Source organism: Poecilia formosa, unplaced genomic scaffold (assembly GCF_000485575.1).
Source record: "Poecilia formosa unplaced genomic scaffold, Poecilia_formosa-5.1.2 Scaffold80, whole genome shotgun sequence".
NCBI classification, from domain to species: Eukaryota; Metazoa; Chordata; class Actinopteri; order Cyprinodontiformes; family Poeciliidae; genus Poecilia; species Poecilia formosa.
Genome location: NW_006800019.1, coordinates 314,796 through 326,901, shown reverse-complemented (window position 1 = coordinate 326,901; position 12,106 = coordinate 314,796). Strand labels below are relative to the sequence as shown.

Below are 12,106 nucleotides of genomic sequence, written 5' to 3'. Positions count from 1 at the left end.
TAATAATAATAATAATAATAATAATAATAATACCACGCCATATGCATAACCACAAATTATCAGAACATCTTAACGGATCTATCTTGTGAATTATAATCCGGGGGAAATGTATCAAAATTATAACATAATGGACTAGACACTTTCCTACTCTTAGACCCTCTTTTCACATTTGAGTTCACTCCAAATGTGCCTTTAGAAAGTAAATCTTGCAAACGTGGACCAAACGGCGTCCTCCCGCCGTCCATCCCAAATGCGTGCATGTGATTTGCCTCACGGGCCGCAATAAAACACTAAAACTCTTGGGAAAGAATGACCTTTCTGATTCTACACACTGACACAACCTCTGCTGCATTCCAGTCCGCACATTGCCTCCACTGTTCGAGCCCTTTAATTTACAGCCTTCGACTCCATGGACCGGCGTGTTTTTCCTGTTTGTGTATGAGCAACAATGAGACAGGGAGGTTGGAGGGGAGGAGGAGAGGAGAAGGTAACGTGTGTAGAAAAACCAAAATAGTCTCAGAAGGGATATTTATGATTTTTTTTTTAACATAGAACAATTTGATGGATTTTGTCATGTGTTGGAGATGGTAAATTTTGAGGTACATTTAGCTTTTACTAAACATTGAAAACAATAACATTTTCAGTAAGAGCCAGGGAATCTAAGAGACGCAATCAACAACATAAATCCTATATTGTCATTATGTGTTCACTAATAACGAAAATTTGCTTGCTAGCTTTTGGCAAACATCGTAATGTCTCTGGTTTTATGAGGGTGAAATATTATGATAGTTATACCAAGAAAGCACAGATTTTCCCTTACTGTGTAGTTTTTAGTCCTGCTGTTTTAATTGCGAGACAATAATTTAAACTTTATTTGGTGAAGACATTCTCAAGAACAACAATTTCCGCAATTCCTAATTCCAACTGCATTTAACCTACAACCGAGATACTTTCATTTATGTTTAAAAAAAATACAAAGCAAAACAGGAATTGTGCTGCCTTGCATGGTGAGTTTTCTGTGTTTTGTTTGCCTCTCGTCTGTGTGATGCGCGGATGTCACATATGGTCATGAAAGGGTGAAGGGAAACTTTTATTGCACCGTCCACTTCCTCCTCTTTTGTTGTCTTCTCTTTTTTATGGTCTTTTTAGGATTGCACCCTGTCTTCCACAGAAAACAACAGAACAAACAGGGCTGCACATTTCAGGCAACGCGTATTTATTTTTATTGGATAAGATCAATGAGCTGAACCAGCATGGCCGCTCCAGCCAGAGCGACTGGGCTAAGGCAGACGTTTTCAATAGCCTTATCGATTATTTTATTGGTATCAATTATGGCTCGTTGCAAAACGGAGGGATAATGCGGATTGTCGTTTCAAGTGCATGCATGCAAGTTTTTCTCTTTTTTTATTTGTATATTTTCCATTTAGTTTAAAAGCATTTAAATTGGGGGTCAATGAGATGCTAGTCAGACATAATGCTCTCTTAAAAAATACTCCGAATGATAATAAAACAGAAAATAAGCATTTTATCTTGCGTTGGATTGCATTTTTTAAACAATTTAAAAGCAGTACATTTTACCCTAAAATAGCTTGAAGTTTTTCTCAAAACACCCTTCGAGTAATTCTCAAAGGCATAATTTGCTGCAAAGATAATTATCAGTTAGTGTTTACTCCAGTGTGTGTGTGTGTGTGTGTGTGTGTGTGTGTGTGTGTGTGTAAGCGCGCGTGTGAGTGTGAGTGTGTGTTGCAGGAACGTCGAGGTTAGCTCAGAACAAAGCAAAAACTCAGAAACATCTGTATCAAGATTAAGACTCCTCGCTATACAAACTTCACATGAGGTCTGATACTTTATTTATCAATGGTTTCTGACGCACTGGGTACAGTTGGCCTGCAGGGGGGACGTGGTGTGCGAATAAATAAAATTTCTTCTTCTTTTTTCCATTTTAACGGAGAATTTATGCTCTCATATTAGCTTGTAAGAGCCTTTTTTTTGCCCGCTCCGTCCATATCAACGTCCATATCAAGTGTCTGTGCAATGCTTCTCATTTCTTACTTGAGTTTCCTGGGCTTTGCTGCAGAGAGACACTGTTGGTGAGCTGGAAAACGTCACTTGTTTTATTGCCCTCACAGAAGAGAGACCATAAACGCATTCTTACCCCGAGCACAATACCCTTCCTCTTTAGTTCACGTTTACAAAGGTGATCACATGCTTGGGATTTTATACCCAAAAGATTGATCAGGAGTTTATTAGGCATTTTTTTTAAGATGAGGAATAATGCCTGATATTTGTCTTGATATCTTGCAAGTTTTTTTTCTTTTCTTTTTTTTTTTTTAAAATCACGGTAGTATTTTCTAATGTGCATCTTCTGAGCCTGATATAAAAATAAAATTATTCACATTTCCTGTTTCTCTTCCTGTATGGTGACCATGCATGGGTTTTTTTTTCTTTTCTGTTAAAAATGAGCCAAGTAGAAAATAAAATAAGAAAACCTTCCCGTCCAGTCAAGCTGGATGGTGCGCGTGTACTTTGCCGTCTGTGTTGTGTTTATCGGCATTTAGCACCAATGCTCCGCGCAGCTCTGAGCTAAAAGCTACAGTTTCGCCTCAACTTCCCGCCTCTCAATTGGTTGGGAATGGTCAGCTGACGTTGTCATATTGTCTCTCACTGAGCCAAGCCTCGGCTATTACACTCGAGCTTTTTTTTTTTTTTTTTTTTTTTCGCGTCTTAACCGGAGATTGGAAATTAATAATATTCAATCCTCAAAAGTAGCCCCGCGACCACGCAGGAGAGGCAGCAACTCGAGAGGGGGGAAAAATACGGGCGATTTTTTGGGGAGGAAGGTGTGGTTGGTTGACTTGACACAGGCGGGAGGGAGATTTACTGGAGAAGGAAGATTGAAAAGAGACCCGATAAAGAAGTGGGGAAGAGTTGGAGAGAAGGGTTACAAGCAAGGTATGAATTCTTATTTCGCAAACCCGTCGCTCTCCTGCCATTTGTCCGGTGGTCAAGAGGTTCTGCCCAACGTTCCCCTGAACTCCACCACCTATGACACAGTGAGACATTTTTCGTCGTACGGCGCCGCTGTGACCCAGAATCGGATATATGCCCCTTTCTACTCCCCTCAGGAGAATGTGGTGTTCGGCTCCGGTAGGGCGCAGTACGAGTACGGATCCAACGTATTCCTCCAAGACAAGGACGTCCTGCCAAGCTGCAGGCAGACAAACATGGGACTCGGCTCGCAGAGCCACATTGCCCAGGAGTACAGTCTGGATCAGGGGAGGGCAGGAGCCCAGGAGCAGAAGAGCAACATCCCGATCTACCCGTGGATGCAGCGCATGAACTCACACAGCGGTGAGTTTTACTACGACCAAATAAATTAGGGAAATGGGCCAGTTTTACGATATGTCTTACCAAGAGAGTAAGTTACTTTTTATGGCCCCATAAAACATTACTGTATCTGCTCGATTTGTGAGATGGGCCTTAACATGTGCAAACAAACAGCTTTCATTTTAACACTACTGTGGTGGTAATAACTGGTGACTTGAGACAGAGAAATTGGATTAAGACGATTTAATAATTTTGCATTAAAAATAAATATAAATATGCCCTCACTCTATCAGCTAAATTCCAAATCGCGTCTCCCTGCAGATTTAGATTAAACCACATGCTGTAAATCCTGATAAGTAATTCTATAATCAGGGAGTAAATTTTGTGCATTTTTACGTTGTGCTCCAGCAGGAGTGGGCTACGGGACGGACAGGCGCAGGGGACGTCAGATCTACTCTCGCTACCAAACGCTGGAACTGGAAAAGGAATTCCACTTCAACCGCTACCTGACCAGGCGCAGACGCATCGAGATCGCCAACGCGCTGTGCCTCACGGAGCGGCAAATCAAGATTTGGTTCCAGAACCGGCGCATGAAGTGGAAGAAGGAGAGCAACCTGACGTCCACGGTGACTGGAAGTGAACAGACAGGGGCTGCTCAGGAGGAGGAACGGAGTGGCAGCGCAGTGGAAGAAGGGAAGGATGAACACAAAAAAAAGGAATAACGCGCACGTGTGTGTGTGTGTGTGCATGGAAGTGGAGAGGAGAGGGGAGGGGGGGGTCACCTCATGACCATGAAAGTCCAACATAACTACCTAAAAAAAAAAAAATCTATAAAGACTTGACTTCACTGCATGATGGTTATACCCGCTGCTCTTTATCTCATCTTGACCACAGCAGTTGTGGAGCACTAAATATTCAAAACATTATTCCATCCACAGTTTGATCTCTGTGACATCTGGAGCACTAAGGTGTTTGTTTTATCAATATTATAAATATCAATGTCTCACATGTATTGTGAAAATAATAATAACAATATTATTATTAATATTAATAATAATACAAACGAAGAAAAACAAGTATTATTTTCCTGGTATTTTTCCAAACACCAGGAAAAGTAAAAAGTAAAAAAAAAAAAAAAAAAAAAAATCTGTATTTACCCACAGCCAATTCCTCACTGTGAACTCTTTGATCACCTCACCAAATACAGTGTTGGTTTGACTTTGCTCATGCACATGCACATTCCACGGCGTTCCAAGGAACACAATGCAAAACTAGTACTTGAACTGTCCACAGATTTAAAAAAGAAAAGAGAGACAAAAAAGATTCAAGTTGCACGGTTGACCCTCAAGCTTGTATATATATAATAAAAGTAGCATAACAGCATATTATGCAAATTCCGCAAGAGCTGTGCATTTAGCCGCTTGGATTTTTGGCGCAGGACAACGTAAAAGAACAGCGCCACTTCTTCTTTGAATCATTTGACACCACATGCTCTTGTTTTTGTTGTGAGACAGATTTGTACACTAGTAATTCTTCACCCTTTGAGTGTTATGATTTTATGTTTGTTTTTTGTTTTTGTTTTTGTTTTTTTTGTCATATTTGTGTATCAGTAAATAAAATCTTTGTAAAACTTGCATCCTTGTCTTGTCTTTGCTGTGCGCGTTACTCTGTTTGGGCGGACAAATGTGGCGTATCAGCCAGGTTTTACGAGTTGATCAGAGAAATGAAAGGGGTTTGAAAAGCTACAGCCCGTTCCAGAGGCACAGCAAGTTTTGCAATGATGCGGATTTGGAGGATTAGAAAGGAGTAGATTAGATAGATAGAAGTGGGGTTTTTTTAACGCAAACTTTGGTCTCTGTACGAGTAACGTTTAAATGTTGGGGGAGCACTGAAGAGTTTTGGGGAATCTATTATTATTATTATTATTATTATTATTATTATTATTATTATTATTATTATTATTATTATTATTATTATTATTATTATTATTATTATTATTATTATTATTATTATTATTATTGATGTTGTTGTAGTTAATATTGTAGTTTACGTTTATTAAACTGACAAGATTAATATACGATCAAACAGCTACTACTTTTTTTGTAATAACAACAATAATAATTAATATTATTTTTACTTGTGACCTCGAAGCGAGTCCATGGCACACGTCCTGACACGTCCTGCTCCATTCCAGACACCAGATGACGCTCTTGTCTTACTGTCCTGCCTTTTTTTACGCTAAAGATCCCCCCCTCGCTTCGTCCCCAACAACCAAACAGCTCAAAGTTTACCGGACACGTTTCTCCTATTCATCAATATCCCCATTGAGTATCAAGCCAATTTATGACTGGCCAACACATGCACGTGATCGCATACAAATACCCCATATTTGGGCAGTGCGCTCCGGATCAAGAATTAAAAAAAGAGAGAAAAGATACCAAAGCCTACTCCACCTATAAATCCTGGATTATTTTTTCTTCTTCTTTAGGACAGACAGCTGTGAATTTTCCATTAGAGGCTACAAAGAAAAAGCAATGAGCAACAAAACACAGGAAATACCCGCAAGCCTCGCACCGCATGTAGTTTGAAAAGAAAGTGTTGGTGGGTAGAATTAGTTTTGAAATGAACTCTCATGTTGAGCGCTCCAGCTTTGGGCAAACACGGGAGACAACTTCTGCTAACAGCATGTTTACTTTCGATGGATCTGGGCGCACGTCCAGCCGTTATGAGGGTGTTAACGTGAACGGGATTTACTCCTGTCCCGTCCCCACGACCTCTGCGCATCGCGAGGAGATCAAAACTAGCCTGCGTGGCAGCACGGATCCTCCGCCCGGACCGCAAATAAGCATGCTCTCCAGCGGTTCACTCTTGGAGGCGAGCGGGCTCGAGTACGGACGAGGCACGGACAGAGACCCCGAGAGAGGCGTGAAACGCGGAGGCAACAGGAGCCAGGAGGGCGACCAAAACGCGGAAAGGGCTCAGACAGTGAAAAGAAACCCAAATATGCACCAGCGTCAGGACAGTGAACAGCGGCCGCAGATTTATCCCTGGATGACAAAACTGCACATGAGCCACGGTAAAGTTTACTTGTTTTATTAAAAAAAAAAAGGCAAACAAAAAAATGCGAATTAGATGCTCGCTCTTAACGCAGCAACACTTGGTTTCGCTCGCTCCACTGTCCCTCTTGAGTTTTATAGGCCAAAAGCAGGAAATAATAAAAACTCGCGGTCATAAATTTTATGACAAAGGCATCTATTGCTCGTAAACCTGTTCTGTTACGGTGAAGGGGTGATCTGTGCTGTGATTTATGGTGAAATAATTGGATAAGAGAACAAAAATATGATAAAACGGCAAAATAATAGTACAAATCCAGCTATATAATAGTAATTGTAGCGTCCTTGCTTCTCCTCTACATGCATTTGAATTTCCAGCATCCCCAAGGAGGGAAAATAATAATAATAATTATAATAATAATAAAACGCTTTAGCCTTTGATTGAACTCTGGGACACACCAGTGCCCTGACCCAATCGTGAACTCTTCACCTCTGAAAGATTTGAATAGACATGCTCCTTCTTCGTGGCTCCAAACCTATACTGGCAGACAATTCAGCTGCAAAGATTGTAAACGCATTAGCTACAAAACAAGAACCAAGGACTGGCAAAGGAAACACGCAGCAGGAATGTTGGATGAATCTAAATATCCGGCGGCTATAGGCCTGTTGCGTTACATAGCAATGTTGTGCAAGTTTATAAATTACAAAACAGTTGGAAGACAGTTGCAACATTTTAAGTGCTTTTTTAAGCACCCATGTTGGTTTCGCTTACCGTGATGTTACGCTACGCTACTATTGTATAACTGTTGCAGACTTTACAGGGAGGCCCACAAACTGTTGTCTGATTTGTTACAGCTAAACAAGAGTCTATTGAGAATTTTTTCCCCTTCATATTTTAAACAATGAAAGTGGTTGCACAAATAAAATTGAGGTTTCATGACATCATACCAACTGTTTCTGTCCGTGTGATATTCTTTGAGTGAGCAAGTTCACTATTACATATGGCCTATATGAACATATATGCTTTCTATTTCACACTTTACATTACATGCCTGAAGCTCAATTAAATGCGAAAGTTTTGTGCAATATGATGTTCCTGAACGCTGACATATTTTAATACTGCTTCAGAATCGGAGGGTAAGCGCTCCAGGACCAGTTACACCCGCTACCAGACTCTGGAGCTGGAGAAAGAGTTTCACTTCAACCGCTACCTGAGCCGCCGAAGGCGCATAGAGATCGCCAACAGCCTGTGCCTAAACGAGAGGCAAATCAAAATCTGGTTCCAGAACAGAAGGATGAAGTGGAAGAAGGACTCAAAGATCAAAGTGAAGGAGTAAAAGAAAGAAAAGCAGCACTTTTTTTTGCACCTCCACACTTGCACATTAGAGTCGGAGTTGCCCGCCTGACCTTCGGATGAACCGCTATAAGGAGCAATGACATCATGACACGGTTCTGTGTGCTTCATCACCAATTATGTGTCACTTTCTGCGGTTTGGAACCTAATGTATTGAATATCGCTCACTATGATCAATCGGTTTACATTTCTAAATTAATTTGCTTGCTATGCGATGATAACCCCACTTTACGGTGAAAAAAACGCGAAGGTCTAGTGGGAGAAGGATCCTTCAAGGCGTTTGGTCCAGATTGCGCTTAAAAAAAAAAAGCTGCACAACGTTATTCATTTTGGTTTATAGTATAGGATATTAAAAAAAGGGTAGTTACCGAGAGTTCTGGGGGTCATTTCCATCTTCTTTAGCGTGCCATTAAAAATTAAGGTCAGTGAGCAAGAAAAATAAAATTAGTTAAAAAAGTATTTGTCCTCTTGTTTTCTTTTGAGAAATCAGGATTTGTTGAAGGTATGATGTGTCTGTGATCGGTTTGTCATTCATGCTGTCTGTCATAACCTTGTGATTGTGTATGATAACACTGTAATGTGCAATGAAGCTACGTCTGTTTCCCTTAGTAAACTAAAGGTGCCTGGTACACACAAGGCCTGCTTGATGGCCAATTTGTTGATTGTAAACAATAAAGTCGTTAAAAAAACAACTACTTTTACTCTGAGTTATTTTTCTCTTCATATTCGGGACCCATTGCAGGGGAAAAAAAAAACAATAACAAGGTGCATCTTAGAATAATTTTCTTGCATTTTTGCCCGCTAAATAAAACTGTACTTATGTATTTTCACAATGCAATTTCCTTTGTTTTGTCAGGTTTTCTCGGGTCCCCCAAATTTCTCAGGCTGACAAACACGCTCTAAAGTTTAAGGCCCCCCCTCATAAAACTTTATTGCCCGCTTTTTCCAGCACTCCACAGGCACACTCAGCTTCCTGTTTTGTCAGGGGATGAGGAAGGGCCACACCAGCCTGTTAGAACAACACAAAGGTGGACGCAAAGCTTCGGCTTCCTGTGGCCGCACACTGACGCGTCATTTTCTGTAAAGGGGGCCATATGGTCAGATTTGTTTCAGCCCCTGGTCTCGTTAGATTGTTGTTAAAACGCCACTTTGCAGCATTGGTCGTCTCAATTCAAGCCCAAGGTTATGAGGTAATTCCCTTCTTCACTTAGAGCAAATAAAAAAAAAAGTCAACTCACCTCTCAAACTAACCGCCTCCCATATGATCTCCCCTTATTTCAACCGGTCAACTGCAGCGTCCACTTTCCCTGTGCTGTGTTGGGGCCTATAAACATAAACGCAAGAGCTTGCATTCAAGTCTTTCTTTTTGGGGATTTTAAAGTTTACAAGGTTACATATGCCAATTGCCCCAAGCAGGGCCTGTGAATGGTGCGTGGGAAGCACGTGGTGTCGTTTAAGTGGGTTTTATGGCCTGGAAGAGCTGACAAACCTTCGATATATACACATCATATATAATCTTAACTGTCCGGAATCGCAGCTGCTGGCTTCCCCCTTATCGGAGGAGGAAAGGGCTTTGTGGTGGTGGCGGAGGACGCAGTACCTTTCTCCGGACTGTAGAGCAGAGCGGAACGGCGCGGAGGTGTGAGACCTGCTGCTTCTGCAGTAAGTTGCTTTAACTTTAAATACTTGCCTGCGTCTGTGCTGTCTTAAAATATTTTTTTTCCTCCCCTGTATGATGGATTGACTCTGAATGCACGGGTTAACTATAAACCTAATTAAGTTTATAATTATTGAGCTACGTTTCTGCAAAGGGTTTGGAAATGCTCTTCTGTTTATCTGTAACAAACAGAATTAAGCATTTAATGTCTAAATTTGTAAATCACGCTGGTGATCTTAAAGCTGGCTTAAATAGGGCTGCAGCAGTTTATTTACAGTTGTAAATCCCCACCGTAAAAATAAATAGAGATAGTAATAAAAGTTTCAAGAGAAACACAGTAGCGTTAAGCAAAAAAAAAAAAAAAAAAAAAAAGACTCAAACTCTTCTCCCCACTCACTCCTCAACCAATCCTGCAATTTGCAAAGAAAAAAACATTTTGGTTAAATTCTACCTAAAAGTCTTGTAGCTTTGACTATTTGAAGAAAGTGCTGCGAATAAAAGACGGGTTTGTTTTCAATTCAGATTTTATTTTAAGAGCTAAAAAGCCTCTATTAGTCAATGTCAACAATTGTCAAGTATCTCTCTTGTGTCTCACATTAAAATTGGACCAACTTCAGCACATCGGCATACAACTAATAATAATAAAAAAATTGTTTGACTGTTAGTTTTACTCTTTGCTGAAAAAAAACAGCGCAAACTGCTATAAATAATTTCTCCAATTCAAGTAACTATTTTGAAGTCAGAAATATTACGCTATATTCAAGAACAGCAGCCTATATGATTTCAGAGTCGAGTATAGTGTCTATTATTATTATTATTATTATTATTATTATTATTATTGTAAGGTCATCTTTTTAAAAAATATACAATAACATGATGCTAGCATATTATAAAGAACAGTGGAGAATACAAGTGTTTACAGTAAAAAAAACGATCAAAACATTTATGCGACTTGTTTTGTTTTCCACCTTGACACTGCGGTCTTCGCAGTGTTTGTGGTTACGATCTGTCGTCATCGTGGTTTCATGGCCATTTTCTGACCATGCCGACCTGCGGATCTTATCTTGTGTGACACATTTTGACTGTGAAGTGAAGATTGGATAAATATTTGCGCATTTCACACCGTTTGTGTCCTCATGGATATCAGCAGATATATCCAGTTTGCTTTACTTGGAGACTAATGAGCCAATGACATCTTATGACCTCAATAGTTTTCTGTTGCTCAGCTGGAGACATCATTTAATCACCCATATGCCTAAGCAAACAGCTCCGCCTACAGAAACAGTTCACTACTCCTAATCAATGTGTGGAGGTGCAATTATTTTTGATATTAAAGCTCGGATTGATGGGTTTTCCCCAAGGTGCAATGGCCGCCACTACTTTCTCCGGTTCTTTTTGGTTGCTTTTGTCTTGAATGTATTACGCTGCCTGTACTTGGTATACCACGTTTCCAATCCTAAGGTATGGACTTTGTTTCCAGGTGTAGAAGATCAATCACAGACTTTCAATAGGGGGCACTGTGTAACATACTCCTGTATGAGTGATGCACTCCGGAGGGTGACTAATTTTATTTATTTATTTTTTCAAGTGCTCTCTTTATTTTTAGAAACATTTTGCTATAATTCAGAGAGGAAACTATCAGGAATTCCAGACTAAATGCTTTTTATCAGTAAAAGGAAACGTATAAAAATGATTTCCTGTTTTCTTAACAGGAATACTGACATGCGCATTTGTACACCTGCAATGCACGTGCTGCATTTTGACCTTTTATCCTGTAAGATGCTTGAATAAACTCCTCAGAGGTGCTCATAACAACTCAAAAACTTTATTCCAAAAGTGAAACCGGCCCAAACATCCGATTTCACTGTCATGTTCTGCGCTCGTGTATTCCTTTCTCTGACCTACGGAGCTGACACTGCCATCCTTCAACCCGCAGAGGTCATTTCCGGGTGAGCATAGACTTCCCTTTGTCTGGGGCTCGAACAAGAGGCAGAGATCTTCGTTGCACAGTTTCCTAACATGAACTGATTTTATTTACAATGTGAAGACAAAGTCGTGACTCTATTTTATTGACTGTTCGCCATAATTCACAGGCGCTGAAGTCTAGGGACTTCTATTCATAGTAGCTCTTGCCCAAGGAAATACCAAATTGCTTGTAAATTTAGTTTTATCGTCTGAAAACGATCTGTCTTAAATTCCTTCCACTGTCTCTGTTCTGCAGGCGCTCAAACATTTCATATTTTCCGTACAGTCTCCCTCCAGGAATGCGTGATTATCAGGCCAAAAATATTATTAAGATAAGAATAACAAGAGTGAAGAAAAAAAAACAAAACACTTCGTTCTATTTTGGGGCGAAAAAATTGGAAAATGAACCTGTTATGTTTTAGTTGTTATATTTTACTTTTATTCTCGTTCATTCCGCTGGTTTTTATTTTCAGGAATGTCATTACTTGTGGTTAATCTTGTAATATACCACAAATAACCCATGCTTTTCAATGTGTCACATTTACATATGTAAATTTACACGGAACTTACTAAGTGTATTTAACTTTAAAAGTATTTATTCCACAACGTGGAACAGAAATTGATATTTTTTATGTCTCATATTTACCATTTTTGAAGAGAAATTACTATTACTTGGAGGGTAATAATTTATTCTGCTTATATGCAATTTATAACTCAATCTTTCAAAATATCCATATATATATATATATA

General features: G+C 39.8%; 2 protein-coding genes across 3 annotated transcripts; both read left to right on the top strand.

Annotated features, from left to right (window-relative positions):
• Positions 1-2,447: 2,447 nt before the first annotated feature.
• Positions 2,448-4,623, top strand: hoxc6a (homeobox C6a). 2 transcript variants are annotated; one of them, XM_007556543.2, is made up of 2 exons: positions 2,448-3,351; positions 3,736-4,623. In XM_007556543.2, the coding sequence occupies exons 1-2, from the start codon at positions 2,955-2,957 to the stop codon at positions 4,047-4,049; spliced, it is 711 nt and encodes a 236-aa protein (XP_007556605.1). In that variant the 5' UTR covers positions 2,448-2,954; the 3' UTR covers positions 4,050-4,623. The 2 variants fall into 2 exon arrangements, with proteins under 2 accessions (XP_007556605.1, XP_007556607.1); XM_007556545.2 differs by having other exon boundaries at positions 2,449-3,351; positions 3,739-4,623.
• A 704-nt stretch (positions 4,624-5,327) lies between these two features.
• Positions 5,328-8,424, top strand: hoxc5a (homeobox C5a). Its single transcript, XM_007556546.2, has 2 exons — positions 5,328-6,403; positions 7,509-8,424. The coding sequence occupies exons 1-2, from the start codon at positions 5,950-5,952 to the stop codon at positions 7,715-7,717; spliced, it is 663 nt and encodes a 220-aa protein (XP_007556608.1). The 5' UTR covers positions 5,328-5,949; the 3' UTR covers positions 7,718-8,424.
• Positions 8,425-12,106: the final 3,682 nt, after the last annotated feature.